General features: G+C 36.9%; 1 protein-coding gene across 1 annotated transcript; it reads right to left on the bottom strand.

The window, feature by feature from the left end:
• Positions 1-614: 614 nt before the first annotated feature.
• On the bottom strand, positions 615-18,709 carry LOC131777333 (uncharacterized). Its single transcript, XM_066164294.1, is given in 26 exon segments — positions 615-1,912; positions 2,660-2,736; positions 3,038-3,157; positions 3,245-3,359; positions 3,880-3,961; positions 4,173-4,308; positions 5,000-5,206; positions 5,943-6,008; positions 6,843-7,631; positions 8,221-8,326; positions 8,667-8,755; positions 9,046-9,081; positions 9,494-9,548; positions 9,945-10,039; positions 11,538-11,744; positions 12,412-12,643; positions 13,072-13,093; positions 13,096-13,184; positions 13,677-13,729; positions 13,983-14,055; positions 14,415-14,530; positions 14,888-14,959; positions 15,092-15,187; positions 15,687-15,777; positions 16,128-16,280; positions 18,239-18,709. Coding segments are annotated over 26 exon segments (3,609 nt in total). The 5' UTR covers positions 18,568-18,709; the 3' UTR covers positions 615-1,809.
• Between the last annotated feature and the right edge of the window lie 1,018 nt (positions 18,710-19,727).

Below are 19,727 nucleotides of genomic sequence, written 5' to 3'. Positions count from 1 at the left end.
AAGTAGGGTTGCCCACATCGTTTGGGAGAAATCCTCTCTCAGTCAACAATTTCATAACTATGTTATGTCAACAAGTTCATTACTATTTTGTTTACTATACATACAGAACGGTTCCTCTGACACAGGTTCTGAGGAAGGCAAACATTTCTACTCCATTACAATAACATACGCTCAAGACTGCTCAGGGAAACATTACCCCGGAGAAAAAGGCGGTAGAAAAGCGCGAGACTGGGGAGGAGAGGGCTGGGGTGGTAGCTGACATTGTTATGTTTCCAGCCATCACGTAGGGTTAACTGATTCAAACATTTGTGCTATTATTTGTGGGGTAGGGGTGGAGATTCCTCCTTTGACGAATCTGTCTACTCTGCATATCATTTGCAAAAGCATGTGGTCTAAGTCCTCAAGGTCTGCCCAACACAGCACCATTCGTCAGCCTCTTGAGAACCTGAAGGCTTCGAGCAGCTGACTTCGACGAAAAAGAGGGACTACTCGTTCATAAATTAGCGGTGTAATAACTGCTCAGGATGCTATCCTATAAAAGATACCGCTAAATTAACAATAAACGGAAAGGTACAGAACAAAGTTTAAAGTTGAGACAACTTTAAAAACATCCATTTCATAGTTCTGAGTCGTTTAATGCATGGCGACCATAAAATTTATGTACAAAATAGTAATAATTACGATTTTTATCGACTACCGACGCGAACGACAATTCAATGTGCTTAAATAAAAACTTGTAAAAGTACAAACGTATGAGTAACTACGGCAACGTGCCACCATGTTCAATAGCCTGTTTTAACTACAGGAATACCAGCTTCCTTTGCCAAACGCGTTTCCTCGGCACAACTCGAACATAACGTAATATGAAACGAATACAGAAAAGCAAAGTTGCGTCCTACTATGGAATGTTGCTGAGTGGGTAAAGTTGTAAACCAAACTTTGCTAGGTACTCTAAGTACTTTCTTTTCGGGCGAGGTCCGTCGTACGAGTCAAAAGAAAAAAATCGGGAGAAGAACTATTGCTGTTGGTGCGCCGCGCGGAACTCTGGGAGTGAGGCGGTAAAAAAAAAGTGGCGTCCTTACTTTTCGTGCGTCTCACTCCCAGAGTTTCGCGCGGCTCGCTGGCATTTTTTTTTTTTTTCTTCAATGAGTTATTTTTGACTCGCGCGAATGCCTCACCGAGAAGTAGGGACTGCTCAGAGTGTACACTCCACAAATAGCAATTACAATCAACTGCAGTCGTTGTCAACCGTTTTGAACGAGTTGTACTGAATTGAACACGTCCTATTTTCTTTTCTCACATAAGCTTCACATTCATTCCTCACAGCTTATGCAACTGTATGGAAAATAAGACAGGCGTAAAAATGGGAAAATCAGAAAACAATTGGGTATTTGTATGTAACGTCATAAATATTTACAAAATATTTCCTGCTAAAAAATGACAATATCGTGATGCTGGCTATACTATTAATCCTATATTACTCATTTCACTTCAATGAGACGTGATTCAAATAAGTTAATATTGATGCTAAGAAAAAATGTTGATAATTTTTTACATACATGGTATGATAAGACGTCATCCCATTGCACATTAAAAAATTCCAATTCAAATTCTTTTAAATACGAGTTATTTACAGTGCACATTAACGACGATATATGCTTTAAAACTAATTATCTCACAGGTAAGACACGGTTCAATATATTGTATGGCTTCTTTGAAAAGCTAACAATATGAAATAAATAAAATTCAAAGTTTCTTCATATTGACATATCTCGGTCGCGGTGGTTTCGCTGCCAATCCATGCACTGGCTATGTGAGGCAACAGGATTTCTTCTTGCTTTTCTCGTCCCCTTCTTTCAATGTCAACCCATTGCTTTGTTCCACTTCTGTATCCTCAATTTTCCTTAGCAATCTAGGACGAATAAACGAAAACAACCAAATGTAATTCTAAACAAACGATTGTTGCTAAACAGTATCAGGTTGGCGTTTCAGGCAAAGGTTTGTAAGTTTGCAGAACTTGGCATTTGATTTACGTCATGAAAAACTGGATCATTAGATAACGTAATTCAAGAGTCTTCATAGGCTTAGCCATTAGGTGCATGAAAGCAAAGTTTAACCGGAAGTGTTTTTGTACATTGTAACATTCCGTTTGTTCTTACAAAACAAAGTTTGGCACAATTATCTATGTTTTTGGGCGTTTTAAATAGCCATCAATTATCTTTTATATAATAAGCTCAGTTATGCACGCATTCTGATTGGTTCTCACTTATGATCCATCGGAGGACAGACGTATAGATGACGTCATCATTGAAACTTTTTAAATCCTTTATTTTATAAAACAAATAGATTTCAAGTTGCCGTGCGTCTGTTCAGTAATAGATCACAGAGGACGTCAAAATGTGGTAAGAACATCAGTGACACACTCGGCTGCGCCTCGTGTGCCATTTTTTTGTTCTTACCATATTTTGACGTCATCTGTGATCTATTACTGAACAGACGCACGACAACTTGGAATCTATTTGTTAAATATTCAACGCGCGTTCATGGAATGATAGTTCATATACTCAACTATACAGTCAGTTAAACAAAGTCACCGACTTTGGTTGATGTGAAAAGTCAGTTGACTAGTTTTTTGACCAAGCAGCGAAGTTTTTCTTACCTTCCCAGCTCAATACAAGCATCTGTTATATTCTTGTTTTCTTTTGAACTTGTTTCGGTGAACAGAGCACCATATTCCTGTTAACATAGAAAAGAACACAGTCATTTAATTTAAGTGAAAGTAGAAGACGTTTTTTTCGCTTTTCGTTTTGTTTTGTTATGTTTTGCTTTGTTTTTTTTCCCCAGTGATTTCACTCTTGCTGCAGTGTTAAAGGAGTAACGCGTTAGCAGCGATAAGTGCTCTAACGAAACCGTTGGCTAATTTCACTGCAGCATGAAAATCATCTGCAGGCCATTGATATAGGTCACCAGACAGAAACGTTTACCGATACAGCTTGGTAACCCATACCCTATAGAGACCTCAATTTCGATAACTCACTCTTGCTAATTTCTCCCCATTTTCCTCTGTTATAACGGTCTTTCCTTCAGCAATATACGACTGGCGCAAATCAGTCTTGTTACCACACAGCATGATGGGAATCGGTTTGGATGTGCTTTCCTGAAATGATTTAAAATCAGTTTAATGGGAAAATTAAGATAAGCGACGAAGCCATTTATGGGCAATAACCAGTTAGGGAATATTTACCTCTATAGCTTCCACCCAATCACGAACATTAATGAAGGATGTTTCACAAGTGACGTCATAGAGCAATAACACACCGTCAGCTTTGCGAAAGTAAGACTTGGCGATACTTCGGAACCTATAATAATGATAATAATAGTAAAATACATATTTCAAGAGCAGGCCTCCATCACTCTAGGTGGTTTTCAGGGGGTCCTCCGACGAAAGAGAACACCAAAAATTTATAGAATTAAACAACAGTTTAAATAAACTAGAACTTAGATAAATTAGCAGAGAGATATTTCAAAACTGCCTTTTATGGTATTTAAGTTCCTACTGAAGCTTAAATATGGCAGAGGTCTTTCAATTCGTCTGAACTAAACTGAGACAAATCTGTGAGCAAGGCACAGGTTTTTTAAGATTCCTTTGGCCGAGAAGCCCAATGGAAACCCAATAGAAGCCCAATCGACGCATAAACCGCATCCTTAGTCAGAAGAACATTTTAGCAGCCACAGTCGACCGGAGTTTGACATGTTACGTATCACGTAAAGGAAATTCGCTAGATTAGCCTCTATTCCACTTCACCGATGGACACCAATCGTGCAAGAATTTTGAGCCGGATGCGGACACCTTAAAACACGTTACGTCCAAAAAATTACCTTTCTTGGCCAGCAGTATCCCATAATTGAAATGCAATGGTTTTGTCATCCACAACCAGCGTTTTCATCTGAAAATCCACGCCTGAAGTAAGGGAACACAGAGCCTTCATGAATATCCACTTCACTATAAAAATTACCGACCATCACAGAAAAACACGTTATTTAGGAGGTTTGTTTTGCTTTGGCTGAACGAATGTAAACCACTACAGCTTTTCCACGGCATCTGACGCTATACCTGAGCGTGTTTAAACAGTCTCGTGTAAACAAACCGCAGTCGAAATCGAGTTACATACCGAGCGTGGAATTCAGCGCGCTGTGGAATCTGTTCCTACAGAGTCTGAGTATGAAGCTTGATTTGCCAACTGCCGCGTCTCCCGCTAAAACCAGTTTATACATACGCTCTGGAACATTACTCTCTGCTACTGATGCCTTCAACAGAAAAAGATAAACCACTGGATGAAACACTGAACACTATCATAGGAGATAACTATCAAAAAAATAATCGACGATCAAAAAAATTCCCATAAAATTTAGTGTAAAGGTATTCACGCACATTTCTTGTCGTACTTAATTATTTGGTCTAAGACGTACCACCCATTACTCGGGCATCTGCTAAGCCCATGGGAGGGGAGTAGGCGGGAAAGGGGTGACAAGAATTCAAACTAGTCATCTATCGCGTCATGTGAGGATATGTGATACTTGCGAGACTCAGACATCTGATACGTAAAATGAGGTTCTAATGTGATATGTGGTACTAACGTGATATGTGGTAGTAACGTGATATCAGTGCTAACGTGATATGTGGTACTAACGTGATATCTGGTAATAACGTGATAGCAGTACTAATGTGATATGCGGTACTTACGTCATATAAGTACTAACGTGATATGTGGGAGTTGAGTGATATCAGTACAAAATGTGACATGTGCTATTTGCGTGATATGCGATATGTACGTGATATGTGGTACTAATGATGTTCGATACCAACGTGATATGAGGCACTAAATTAAATGCGATATGTGGTACCCACGTGAGATGCGATACTAATGTGATATGTGGTACGAGCGTGATATGCAAGACTGATGTGATATGTGGCACTAACGTGCTGTTAAGTACTTACATGCAGTGGCGTATTTGAGGATGCCTCAGACAAAGAGTCTGAACCAACAGCTGCACCCCTCTCCCCCTCGGGCGCTTCTGCTTCCGTCTCACTATCATCTTCAGACTCTGTATTAGCTCTTGCCATGGCAACTAACTGAGCTAATTCCTCGTCTCCTACGTCATCTTCATCAATGTCTTCATCATCTTCTTCGATTACACTTTTAAACTGTATAATGATAGTAATATTATTTATCACAACAATGACGATAAAGTAATAATAATAGTATCAATGATAAAGGCAATAATGAAAATAACAAAAATAATAATAAAAGCGAAGGACTACTTTTCGTTCAAGGCTTAGCTGTTTGATGTCAATTTTAGTGTTTAATCAAGCAAGTGAATGACAATTAATCAGGGTGCAGTTACACGGGTTAAATCAATGTTATTCAAATTATTTTTATTGTTCCAATGATCACGATTAACTCTTCGCCTTCAAGTTCTGTTCATTTTTCCTGTTTGATCAGGGTTTTTTTACATCATGTACTGTAGGGTGTTTTGTAAAGCCATAACATCAATTGTCATGCTTTTCGCTGCAACAACTGCAGCTAGTTTGGAACTCAGTTTTTTTTTTTCATTATTGATGTGAAAAGCAAAATTACGTGCAGTTAATAGGTGTTATGTTTGGCAGTGCCAAATTAGACACATGCATTTAAAGCATAATTAAAACTTCTTCGACCTCTGGTTATCATATGCTGTTAAATTCCGCCAGCAGTGGATTGTGGGGCGTATCATGTCCTATGGTCTCGGAAAGCTGGCCGCGAGTGGACAACACGAAACTTAAACATCAAAATCTACTGGTGTTTGAAAAGTAATCCTCTTTAATAACGATTTACGGTGGCTGCTGACAGCAAGAATTTTACAAGTAGTCAAAAGCAAATGCCCATAGTATTAGCTTTTTTCACCTGAGCTTCAAGTTCTGCGCTGAATGTATCAGGCTTGCTGTTATCAGATTCAGGAAGAGAGTCCGTCTGTTGAACGATCAACAACCAGCAGGTCTGTTAGGTTTATCATTATAATTATTTTAAATCAACTATCAGAAGAGATTGGTGAAGTTTCGTTTACACTGCACCTTTAAAAAAACTAACATGATTTATCATAAACAGCAATAAAATACGTCTCTGGGTCATTCACGCATAAACTGAAAACATCAAGTGCACTAAGTGAACAAAGAGTGATTATAGCTTTTATAATTTTATCATTGAACTTAGCATTCACCGACTTAAAAGTTTTGGTTTAAACCATTTTATCGTTTTCATAACGCGGGGTTTAAGTTCAATCTAAGTTACAGTGGGTTTCAATTCAAGCTTAGTTCGAGTACGAATGGTTAAGTTTTATAAATCACACCAATTTAACTCCTTAAATACTGAGACGCGAACTTTTAATATAAAAGGATCAGAGTTTACTCTTTCACTCGTGACCATTCGTCTAGCAACTAAAAAGAGGTTGAATTCAAAATTTACATTCCGAGTAAAAGTTCAATCTGTGTTTCTCAGAAAGTCTTGTTTGAGCACTTAACTTTTCTAGCTCTTTGGTTTAACAGTCGCTTATTTACATGAAGTTTCATCTTGAAAACAGCGGAGGATGCCATTCTGTCTCAATTAAAGCTTAGATTTAAAATACCCTCATAATTTTTCATACGTTATTATATACTTATTATGGGTTTAGGCTACGTGTCCAAAGTTTAGGCTCGAGAAAATATATTTATGTTCGACAGCCACTGTTTTATTTTAAGAGGAGGGCTCTCTTTTATCTTTTAAATTTAAATGTTTAAGTTGAAAAGTTTATCTTTTTAAATTTTTTACCTTGGTTCTGTTGCGTTTTATTACCAGCGAATTTCTCCTTTTTAAGCTAGAGCCTCCGGCAAAGTCACCCGGGATCGGCGTACTTTCGTCCTCAGGCGTTTCGGCGATCTTTTTGTCGTGGAATATCCTTTGCCTCAGGGAAGGCTTTCTTACTAACTGACTTAAATCATCATGAAAAATTGTTTGATTATCAGTATTGAAGTTCTGTATGACAGGTTCGTGAGAAGCAGCAATAACATTTACTTTATAGTCATCATTTTTTAGCTCCGCCACACCTTCCCTACTGGCGCGCAAAACGTTAAGCTTTTCAGAGAGCTGCCAAAGGCCTATCCCTTGTCCTAGGTTTACTCTTTCGTCGCTTTGCCAGCGTGAAGTGGGTAGTGATCGTGTACGCTCTCCAATAAAATCGTTTCTTTTCTTCACTTGTTCCATACTGTTCCATTTACCAGCTCGAGCTATTGGCGGCCAGGCCGATCGGTCGCCTTTACTGTTTGACTGATTGAATAACTGTTCAAGACTTTTATGTCTACAAGGTTTTCTCGTAAGACTATTTCGAACGAACGGAGAGTGTGTGATATTGTTTGCGTTTGTTTCAACGTTTGCCGTCAGGTGTTCTTGTTGCTGTTGTTCATGTTGGTGTAGTGTTGGTTGGGCGGGGACTGGGTCGCTCTCTGAGTCACTTTCCCACATTACATCACTAGTGGGTTCCTTAAGTACCACGTGACGCTCATGCGGGGTGGCCGTCAGTTTGGATAACTTAGGAGCCTCTTCAAAATGCCGAGCGTTTACCTGGACGTTTAATTACAAGGGACTTTACTATTACGTTTAATTTAAAACTCAAGCAACTTAATTTCCGCTAAATCTGTTTAAGCCAAGCATAAGTCAGTGCAGTTTTAAATCTCCTCCCTTGATGAAATCTAAAATTTAACTATTGTTATCTATTTGTTTATATAAGTATTATGAATTTATTCTCATATTTGATTTTGATTTATTTATTTAGTCATTGTTATTCGTTCAATTGGTTTATGCACGAATCATCACTCAAAGTACAGCAATAGGAATAATTTTTTACACTATTTTTACGGTTCGATGAAGGGGTTGCTCTAAAGACGAACAAATTGCAGCCATCGTCGTGATAAAGGGGGCAATATCCTGAGCTTTATCAACTCGTCCCACCAGTTTGCTTGGAGGAACATTCTGATTAGCACCCTACCTTCCCTGTAACAATTCTCCCACAAACTCCGAATTTACTCATGCAAATACCGTTCATGTAACTATCCGCCTAATTGTCTAGCAGTGAAGTAAACTTAAGTACTGTCAAACTGATTGTCCAAGCGTGACAGGAGTTGCTCAGTTGCAGATATGAAACGCTAAATACCGTCATGGTGTTCACGTCAGACTCGGGTTCGTATCCAGACAACTCGCCAGGTTCTTCAGCTTCAGCACCATCGGCAACATCATCCTCCGATTTTGGTCCCTGCAGACTAAACATCGGAGCAACACGAGGATCAACTTACATAGGCAACACAAAAGGATTAAATACGCATGGGCCAAACACCAGAATCAACTTTCCATGGGCGAAAGACGACGATAAACTACACATGGGTACAACATCACGATCAAATACAGCTAAGCATTACACCAGGATAAACTATACAGTGACAACAGTAAAAATCGATCCCCTACTTAATCAACTCAGTTAAAGTTGATTTAGTATTAAAGAAAAATTCCTGACCAGCATAACGGCATACTAAAACAATACTGCCGTTCCTAAACGAAGGTCGTCAGGCAGATAACTACACCTAAAGTAACAAGAACACTCACTGGTTGGGAGTAATACTGCGACTGGAAATGGAGCCATAATCACTATGAATGCTGGGATTCCTATGACATTTCTCACCACTTCTTCGCGCCTGATATCAAAAAAATATACTTTAACCTCACCACACCTGAGCACTTTGAAACTGTACTAACGCAAACTGGTGAGACTTTTTACTGCAATAATCTGATATTCATTTCTAAGGTCTGCAAATTTTTTATTCCACTGATGCACTCAGTACAAACATGGAGCCAAAAATGTTACAGTTCTCTTGTTAGTTTACTTAATTTTATTCGACCAACTCACCTGAGATCGCACTATATCACCTAACATTAGACTTAAATACTGAAGAAAATAAACGTGTTACTAGATGTAGCCAGTTACCTTAGATAACTTTAATGACCTTCTTCCTGTCAACGCCTACAACCAAAATTAATTTGTTGGCAAAATCAAAAGTCATGTACTGAAGACCTTATTAAGCACATACATTTATCAGGAAATGCTACAGCTTCATTTGGCAATCTGTGAGCTCCATCAATTTTTTAAAAAGTTCTTAGTAAGGCGTATCAAGCTCGGAAAACGCCATCGAAGAGCAAATTAATCCCTACTTCAACCCGTGCGCTTTACCTCTCTCATTTTAAACTGCCTCATAATATCAAAGGCAATGTATTTACGTTGTTATAATTGTTGTTAAAGCTATCTTCATCTACATCAATATGCCGGCCTTCTAAATTTTATTCAATATGTCGTGAAGTCGTAATATTTTCAAAACAAAATTATAAACATTTTAAATCAGGAATCAGTTCTAAAAACAGATAGCAGAGACGCAAACCTCAAGAGCTGCACGCAAGTCATCATTGCTGTCACATAGTCTTTTATTGGTTTCCCTGTTAGAGATAAAACATAGGACAGCATATGAGATTGGGGTCTTAGCCTGCTGAAGAGGGCACACAAATTGAATTGACAGGACTTCGATTCTTTGACTGACTTTTGTTCCTTATTGATGCTGTTTTTGTCTATTGTTGCTGAAACTGACATTATTACTGTTGCTGCCTCTCGTGACCAGTGCATCATAGAAGATCAAATGCTTTTCAGATCATTTTTTTCAAAAGTTCTTCTCAGACTTTATTAAGTGGATAATTCATCTCACTATAAGAATTTTTCTGGACCTGTTTTCACATGTAACACCCTCTAGACTTCATAGGAGTAAGAGATTAGAGCTTTTAGCTTTAACCCACCGACTTGGCATGAAAGAAACGAGTTAAGCTATAAAATTAGCTTACTGTAAAATATCCAGCTGCTTGGAGAATGATTTCCTCTCAGATGACCTCAGTGAATTGTATGCTTCATCCTCATCTTCTAAGTCTCTATGAAAATTCTATAACAAGTAATGATGTTAAAGAAAACTTATTAACTCCATCATGAAGGCCACCATAATATTAAACAATTGCCCTTAAACCTCGCCATACTTTGTGTCTATCACTGTCCGTTTGATGGGAATAGAGGTGAAAGAAAGGAACTTTGGAAATTGGTTAACCTCTTCATTTATCAGTTTATTATGTTTCATAGGAACGGTTGTTCCATAGCACACTGTCTCTTTCAGGGGATCAAACGAGAGCAAACATTATTGTTTATTTCTAATCTCATAGGTGATCGCTTAGTATTTTTAGGGTCACTTCATTTTAATTCAATCATTGTTAGTAGTTATGTGTGTCGGACCAAAGTCAGTATCTGATCAACTGCGCACCTACCCCTCCCCTAACCCAACATTAACCTTCACTTCTTATCAGTTGACTATTGTTGAGTTAAGGGAGGGGTTGGTGTGCAGTTCCTAAGATATTGACATTAATCCAATGCGTCATACCGTTTCTGTGTCTTGTGTTGTTGTACTGTCAGTATCAGATGTCTCGCTTGCAGCGAAATGTCGTAAACGGAGATCAAGGGCTGCTGGCATTTTCTTATTTGTTGTGATCGACTTTGATTTTCGTGGAGTGTCGGTTGTGCATGTTACAGTTGGTGAGAAAGTAACTGAGGTATTCCTCCGCAGTCTGTTGTAAGTCACCCCACCCTTACTTGAATTTCTATTTTCCTTGGTCCCTCGTGTAACATTCTCTCTTTTATCCTCAGAGTCTGAGTTATGTTCCGTTGCCCTTAATCTACTTTGAGCATCAACAACATTTCGTCCTTTTTTACTTTCTTTTACAATGGAAACAGGTTTTTCCTGTGGTTTGCTCACTCTGCCATCAGCTCTTTTTTTTGAATAATTTTTCCCTTTTCTTGTGTCACTCTTTTTCAGTGATGAATCTTTTAAGTCGCTCTGTCCAAGAGACTTATCATCTTTTTTTAGGACATTATCTTTGGCATCACGTTTCCTCAAAAAGTTATCCTTTAAGTCCTCACTTGGTCTGCTATTCTCCTTGTTTCTGGTATTTTTGGACAGTTTCCCGAAGTACTTTCCAAATCGTGACCCAAACCTTGAGCTATTTCTGTTTCTCAGTAGTTTGTCCGTGTCTTTAGGAACGTCAGATTGTTCACTGTCCAAGTCTGATGTCAAGCGTGTATTGTCTGTAGTTTTATGAGTTTTATCCTGTTTAGTTTAAATTTAACTTAGGTTAATATTTAATTTAATATTTACGTAGTCGTTGTTTTATCAAAGTAAATTTGTTATACTGAATATACACAACCATGCGCGAAAAGAATTCTCCATTCTTCTTTCTGTTTTCTCTTTTTTTCAACAGAATTTTTTTGATGTTGCCAATCTTAACGTGACCTCCGATGCATGTTTTGGACTTTTGGACTTTGTATGGTAGTTCAGTCAATACACAGGTCGTGTATATATCATTTCTTAATATTTACACATAGTTTTTGTTGCCTACCATAGAACAAAACCCCAAAATGACAGGTTCATCAAGCAAGGACTTGTCTTCAAGTGAAACATGATCATCCACTTCACATGATTGCCTTGCAGGAGGTAACAAGTGATGTACCTGGCCGGTTTCCCGGCTGTTAAGTATGCCTGCATTGTTGTTATAGTCTAACTGCTGTGTGGATTTAGTTTCTTCTTCAGGAATATCTTCAGGAACCTACAAGTTTTCCGCCTTCCATAAGTTTATAAATTACCAGAATTTAACTCATACTTAATAGATCAATGAAGAGCCTTTCATTTAAAAAGTTTATGTTAAGTTTAAGCAAATGGCCATTTATCAATTAATTCACGTATTCATTCATTCATTCATTTATTTATAAGTCTGTTTATCTATTCATTTAGGATTCATTGGTTTATTCACTCATACAACTCTTATTATGTTTTTTCATTTTCTTACACCTGAATTTTAATGCTCGTTGTACTTCACCTTTCTGTTTTAGTTAAGTTCATAACTTGAACTAAATTCAATGATTAACCAACCCACATGCAATTTACACACAGTGTTCAAGTTTACCACTGAAACATCAATATTTAGACTGTATCTTTTTTGTAAATGTACGTGTTTACAATATTTATTAACCATTCATCATGGCCATTCCTGGACTACATCAAAGTATCATTCTATTAATTCAGAATTTACTTCCCTAAATAGCTTTAACTCAAGGAATATTATAATTAGAAAGTTTTTCTTGTGTTCAAACTCGTTTCCCTGAGGTCTGAGTTTATAATGGGCAATTTAAAGGTACAAGATAAAGATCTGGAAATAGAGCATCCATGTGCTCTCTTTTCTTTTCTGTATTAATTATAATTATGTTCCAACTTACTGTGAGCTGCTGAACCTGCATTAACTCAGTCATTAGTGAGCTTTCACCAGCAAGAGAATCATCATCAACCTCACAGCTTTGCTGACTGGGCAGCAAAGCAGTAGATCCCCGCCGAGAATTACTGATGCTGTTAGGTAAAGATGATGCTACATTTTGTGACGGAGTACTTTGCACAGATTTTCCATCCACACTGTCTGCTCCAAAGTCCTCTGCAAATCCTGAAGAACACCTGCTTTAAATATGATCAAAACCTAAATTTTGTTTGCAACTGAAGCTTATATACCAAATATGTCCCTAAAGTGTAGAAATACCCTTTTAAGAGGGGTTAATATTTATCTTATTGTAGGTTTTTGCCATGTTCTTAAGTTATAATCATTTTTGAGCCAAAAAAAACTTCCAAAAGTTCACATTAAAATCGAAAACCCTCATTTAAGACCCAGATATTGACTGAATGTATAGGTAAGTAAAACGGAAAACCTCTTAACAGAGAGCTGAATAGTGTGAAAAAGTATTTAATATTATCTTTTATAAAAAATCAAGATTCTGACTAATTATTGCCAATCCCCCACAGACAGTGTCTACAGAATACAGTCATTTAGGCTTAAAATTACACATTCAACAAACCAGGTATCTTCCATTAACACATGAGTTTGTCATTACCTGTGACTGGGTGATTTGTTGTTTTCCATGTTGTGCTTGATGTAGGAGAGTACAATGTTGATATTGAATGCCTCTTGCTTGGTGATGGGCTTCTTTTGTCGCTATTTTTTCTGTCTGTAGAAACAAACAAAGAAAGGAGATGAGAATAATGATTCTACAAAGGTGCAAAATGTATAGGGTGTATGTTGACAACAAATTTTTGATGAATACATAACAAAATCCAAACATTGCATTTGGTAAGCAGCCTGCCAGTTCAATAAACTTATGAAGGTGAGTAAATTGAGGAAGGAAAGAATATTCATTCTGAGACACAATCATCATACTGATTACAGCTACATTTGCATGGAAGTCAATCCCTGAGCAACTACTCACCCACCCCTCCCCTAAACCAGCAGGAGTCAACTGATGATGAGTTAGAGCCAATGTTAGGTTAGGGGAGGGGTAGGTGGGCAGTTGCACAGATTCTCACATTGATCCTTACAGACCATACAATCTTTGGAACCTCAAATAGTTTCAGGTTTGCTCATTAATACATTTTTAATAATTGTTAATAATAAGAACCTTTTTAATTAATAGTTTCAACCAATGGTTTAATTATCCAAAATACCTCCAAAGCTGCCCGCAAGTCATCATTTGTATCATGAAGCTTTTGTTTTGCCTCTGCAGAAATAAAAGTAAAAATTTATTTGATTACATTCTTCTTAAAAATAAAAGTGTCCACATTCAATCTCAACCACGTAAAGCAACATTCTTGGTTGAAAATTGAATAACTGTTTAGTTAAACAATTCACTATGTCCTTAAGGTTGTAAGAAATCTTCTTTCAAATTTATCTGGTTATTCATTTTATTTTACCCTCCAATAACATGACATGATTTATTCAATGGGCTCCACAGCTAATGGACAAATTGACTTACTGTAATAACTGAAGCTGCCTTGTCAAACTTTATTGTTCTTGTACACATTCCATCACAGTTCTCTTCTCCCTGGCAAAATCAAGCAATACTTCAATCAAACTACAACAAAATAGCCCCATGTTAAAACTTCTATAAGGTTACTGATGACTTTTGAGAAAATGAAAACACATTGTTTACACACTCAGCAGACAACTCCTTCCAAGAATTGTGTAAAGGTTTTGACAGAGGTGGGTGGCTTCACATGTACATGTACTACTAGAGGTGACTAATTATTTATCTTATTAAAAAATCAGAGGACCAGCCTTGCAGAATGGCCCGCTAACAAAAGTAAGAAGGAATTTTGGAAGATTTTTGGCAGTCACCAGTTACTTTTGACAATCCTGATGTGTACCAGTTTCTGCAGCCTTTTATTAGTTTCCATAACTTACGCAGTAAGCTGTGATTCCTGTTCTTCATAATCATTTCTTAGCTGGGCAAGTTCACTTCGCAGGATAGCTAAGTTAGTCTGAGCATCTGTTAACTGACTTCGCAGGAACCTTATTTCCTGAATAATAAATAAATGGTCTTTTTAATATTCACACAAACCTTTTCTGGTACCCCATTCATACTAACATTTTAATGGTGACTAAAATGGTTTCATTGTACACCATTTGTTAGTTTTTAAGAAGCTCACACTAGAAAAAAGTGCCAACATAGTCAAAACGTTTTCACTGTTTGTTGTTGTTGTTGTTGTTTTAAAATAAAAGAATGCAATTCAAAATATAAATATTGTCAATTTGCTAAACACTATTTTACCCTATTCATGTGTGAAACATTCAAATGTGTTCAAACATATTGGAATCTATTGGAGGTTTCAAAAAAAATTTAGAATTTAACAATCTGAAGTAACTATTATCATTACTTGAACTTTATCATCTACTTCCTCCTTGATCTTTTGTTCCTCAGGTTCCTTTTTCTTCAGCTTTCCTTCAAGCTGTAAATAAATCAAACTTGGGCTTAGCTTATGAAAACAAATTTATATGAACTTTTCAATTATATCAAATTTTCAATGCACACTACTGCATATATTATTGGATAAACCAGTTGGCAATCATTATTTTTGTACCTTTTGTACTCTGGCTGTTAAAGTTTGTATCTCTTTATTTTTATTTTCCAGTTGCCAGACAATATCCAGGTTGGACCTCTCTTGTTTGCTTTTTTCCTACAAGATAATTTAAAACTGATTGGCAAAGTTTAATTATCCGCTGAGGATAGAAAATACAGGGAATAGTTTAACCAAACCTAAATTCCCTAACTGTTAGTGACTAACTATTGGTAACCAGATGTGAATATGAAAGCGATCTTCGGAGTAATGAACACTACTTAGGCAGTAGTGAAAATAAGGTAACCCATTTTCACTACTGCTCAAGTAGCATTCATTACTACGAAGATTGCTTTCATATTCACGTTCTTTATCCACAGTTCAAATATATGACTTTCATATATTCACAGTCAATTATTGGTAACTAGGTTTAAAACAGAATTATTTCTGGCAAAAGTTTGCTGGCCACTGGAACACTTTACTTAATATAAGTAATGTATAATAAAGAACCAAAAAAAAATATTGATATTTTGTCATTCTTGCGAATAAATGAATTGGTACAATCAGTTGCACTAGTGGATAATTATCTAATGTGTATATTAATTAATTATTTGCTAACCTCCTTTCTGATGCGGGACTCCAGTCTTTGCATCTGTTGTTCAAGCTCATTATCAAGTTGGTCCATATGTTCTGAGTGTTTTTCACATGTCCTACAAAGTCAAGCATAGACTTCACTACTTCATGGATTAGAGTGTGACATTAAATAAATTTGACATCCTAAGTGATCTTCATCAGTCTATCAAGCTGGTGCCATTTCCATTCAACAAGGGAAAGTGCAATTGGCCACATTTAAAATTCAGTAGCTGGCCATTAGTTCACCAATTTTTGTGGCAAAAAATAAAAAAGCAAAAAATGAGGCAAAACAAGAAACTTGGAGAAAGCACAACTCTCCCAATGCCATAAACCTGCTTTTATAATTTTCACACTAAATGGGTTTGTGAACCTTGAGGCCAAAAACAAAAGAAAATTTAGAAGAAAAAATAACTACAATCTGCTGTACCTCTTGAGGGCCTCTTCCAGTCGTTGATTCTCAGAGGAATAATGTTGACATCTCTAACAACAACTGAACAGAAAACTTTCCAGTAAAGCTACGAGCTGTGGTGATTCACTTGAGTTATGCAGGTAGTGGAACAAATCAGACACATACTCTTGGCTAGAGAAAAAATAAAACAAGTTATTACAGCATAACAAAGACTAATGAATTTTTTTCTATTGGCTGAAAATCATATATGATTAATGCCCTTCAATATTAATCTATTTTTTTCTCAGCATTGTAATCACCAGGTTCAGGTAAACCTCTTATACAATGATATACATACAAACATTTCTTCCATGTAGTGGGGTCAGGGAAAAGGAGGATTGATCAGTTTAAAAAAATAGATTCCATGTTGTTGCACATCTGTTTGAACAGTGATAGATCACAGAGGAATCTACTTGTTTTGCATGAAAAAAGGCAAATGTTGTCACTGGTAACATCATCAAAGTGACTGTCCTCCAGTAGATCATAAGTACGATTGTTCTTTTTGGGAATATGAAACAAAAACACCCTACATTTAAAAATATTATGATGACATTATTCTAAAATCCAGAACTGAGTTCAATGGATTTTCAGGTTTATTTAACCCTTAAAACCCAAGAAGTGATCACCATGCAACTTCTCCTAAAATGTTCACACAATATCCAGCAAACTGGCAATGAGAATACTCAAACTTATCAGGTAGAAGATATCTTGATCTAACACCAAATTCTGGTAGCTAGTATACAAGGAAATACGTTGCAGTCACAGGGGAGAATTAACAATCAGATCTTGGGAGTTAAAGGGTTAAACCTCAGTCTATTAGCGACTGACTTTTCTTTCCAAGATCAGTGAGGTGTCCACAGATGGTCAGCAGCTTATACAAATAATAAATGGCAAAATGGCGTCAAAGCAGCGAGAAAGCGACCAGCTACAGTGATCAGTGGACTCTTTCTTCACAATAAGGCAACGTGAGTGAAATTCTATATGTATATATAATATATATTTTTCAAATGATTTTCAAAGTTATACAGAATGTCATCTTCGGATGATAGGAATCTATCTTGTAACTGCTCTTGAGGTACGCAATATAATAAATTCCTCGATGGAATAATTGTGCGATGCAGGTTGTAACTAACAACTTTGTAAATAACTACTGCCACAAACTTGAAGTCTTCGATGATCGCAAAGTTGTAGATAAGAATTTGTTGACTTTATATAAAGCACGCTGTGTTCGCCATAAAACTATTAAAAACAGATTATATAATTTGTCGGATCGCCGCCAAATTAAAGCTAGCCATGAAGGATCCATACAGCTACCGCAAGCTATTATCAGCACCATAAGCGCAGTGTTAAAAAGGCTTTCGAGCCTCAATATTCGTAAATACATTGTTCATATAGTCTTGTGATTACCTGTTATTGAGCGAAATCCTCACCAACGTATTGGAAATTCTAGAACCCAATCTTCTTACCGAGCTACATTGCACGGAGTCGCATGCTAATACCAATACTAATCGTGTTCTCTCATGCTTAACTTAGCGCAAATTATTTTGAATGCTTCAAGAATATCAGTTTAAAACTCAATATTCCAACTAATGTACAGAAATCTTAATCTACCTCCCAATATTCACGGATTTTTGACCGTGGTTATAAAGTATAGAAACCATATGGTTACTTTCACGAGAATTGGAATCGATGGTGACTTTGGAATATTTTTGATAGCAACAAGATCGAGTTTGTTAACAACAAACGTGACTTCATTTACCTCATTAGTGATTGCTCAAACATCAGTTGGATTTCTTCCATAGTAAACAAGATCTATCGAAAATTTTACGCACTTCAAGTGTAAAGTCGACCATGCTTCGAAAACAAGGAAGCAAATGAGCAGTAGTTTTAGGTTAAAAATTAACTATTGAGACATGTTTTGATTGCGAGTTACATTAAATTATCCAGACATTCGAACGCTTCCCCATTTATGGTCCACGAACGAACACTGCTTTGTCAAAGCATCAGTAAGACTTTGAAACGGTTAAAATGTTACTTTTACCGATAAATCGTTTAGAAAACCAATCAAGAAGGCAATAACCAATATTTACCCTGACAAGAGCTCCCTGACTCCCAGGGCGTCTAGCAGTTTGTCGAACTTTTTTCTTTCTTTCTCCGCGGTGGAAAGTTCCTCAACGTCCGCCTCGAACAACGAGCACACGCGTTTAAAGCCTTTGGAAAAATCTAGTAAACTTATCTTGTTGTCTTTGTCCGCATCAAGCTCATTGAACAAGTCCTCAATTTCTTGCTTTGTCAAATTCAACTCCGCACAACAACATGCTAGTTCAGACTTCTCGATGAAGCCATTTTTGTTTAAGTCCCAAGATCTAAAAATGTCCTTGACTGTGTGCTCAATATCGTCAGTCACTTCTGAATCCATTTTACTTCATTGTTAAAAAAAAAATCTTGAATAAAACTGTAAGATTTGAGTTGGTCGCATTTGGCTAAAGGCGTCGTGAATAAAAATTTTTTTCCCTAATATGATGCGTAGATAGTTTTGCATAAGAATTAAAATGCAACAGGTTGGTGGTTAATTACTGAAGCACAGACAAAGCAATTATGAATATGACTTCGTTGCATGTATTGTTCCGAGGGTCAAGGATCCTTGGGTACGTGAACGTCAATGAACACCCACAACAGGCTAACCTCACATGTGGCAAATTACGTCAGGTTACAGCGATAATGGAACTGTTTAGTCGGCAGAATCGGCTGCTTTTCAATCCACCGCGAACTTAGCCGTGAGCTTTTGTGCCGATTTAGCGGCAAATTTCTATAAGCCACGTATTGTATCCGAACAAATCATCCGTAAAGTTGAATGTTTGTTAATGTCGACAGAAAGTTACCGGCAAATTCTGTCATGCCGAAGATACAAATTAATTATTGATGTAGTGATGCGCTAAATCGCTGTCAGAATAAGTTTGAATGATCACAGAAATTAATACATTATAACAATTATCGATATTGACTTATTGAAGTCAACCATTCAAAATCTTACTAAAAAATTACGAGGTTAATTGGTAAATTTACGTAATAACACTCTAGTTCAGACGCAGTTTCCGCATTCTGTGGGAGAAATATTTCTTAAGACGATGTTTCTAATGATATTCTCATCTGTACTTGATGGTTTCATCTCAATAGAAAAAATATCACAATATATCATTATAGAAGACTTGACCGATCAGCTGAGCAATTTTTGGCGGGCTGTGGCGGGATTAGCTGAATAGTCCTCCAAGGTAGTTAATACCTGTGGGACTATTCGACTTTAATTGTTTTTTTTCTAATGTTGCGTAACGCTAGGATGAAAATAATCCTTGGATAACAATAAAAATAGCTATTTACCTCTCTCGCAATATCGGTTTTTTACAGAGTACACCTGTTATGGAATTCGTAACTGGCTAATGCTAACCAAGTCCAGAGAACCTGAATTATTTTCCGAGTCAAAAAATCCCGTAGTGAAAAAGAAATAGCTCTTATATCAGCCCAGGTACAGTTACATTCGCTCTTTGATAAGCAGTAGAGAACATTTTCCAGTTACGATTA

The sequence above is a fragment of the Pocillopora verrucosa genome, chromosome 3 (genome assembly GCF_036669915.1).
Source record: "Pocillopora verrucosa isolate sample1 chromosome 3, ASM3666991v2, whole genome shotgun sequence".
NCBI classification, from domain to species: domain Eukaryota; kingdom Metazoa; phylum Cnidaria; class Anthozoa; order Scleractinia; family Pocilloporidae; genus Pocillopora; species Pocillopora verrucosa.
This window is presented reverse-complemented; position numbering and strand designations above follow the sequence as displayed.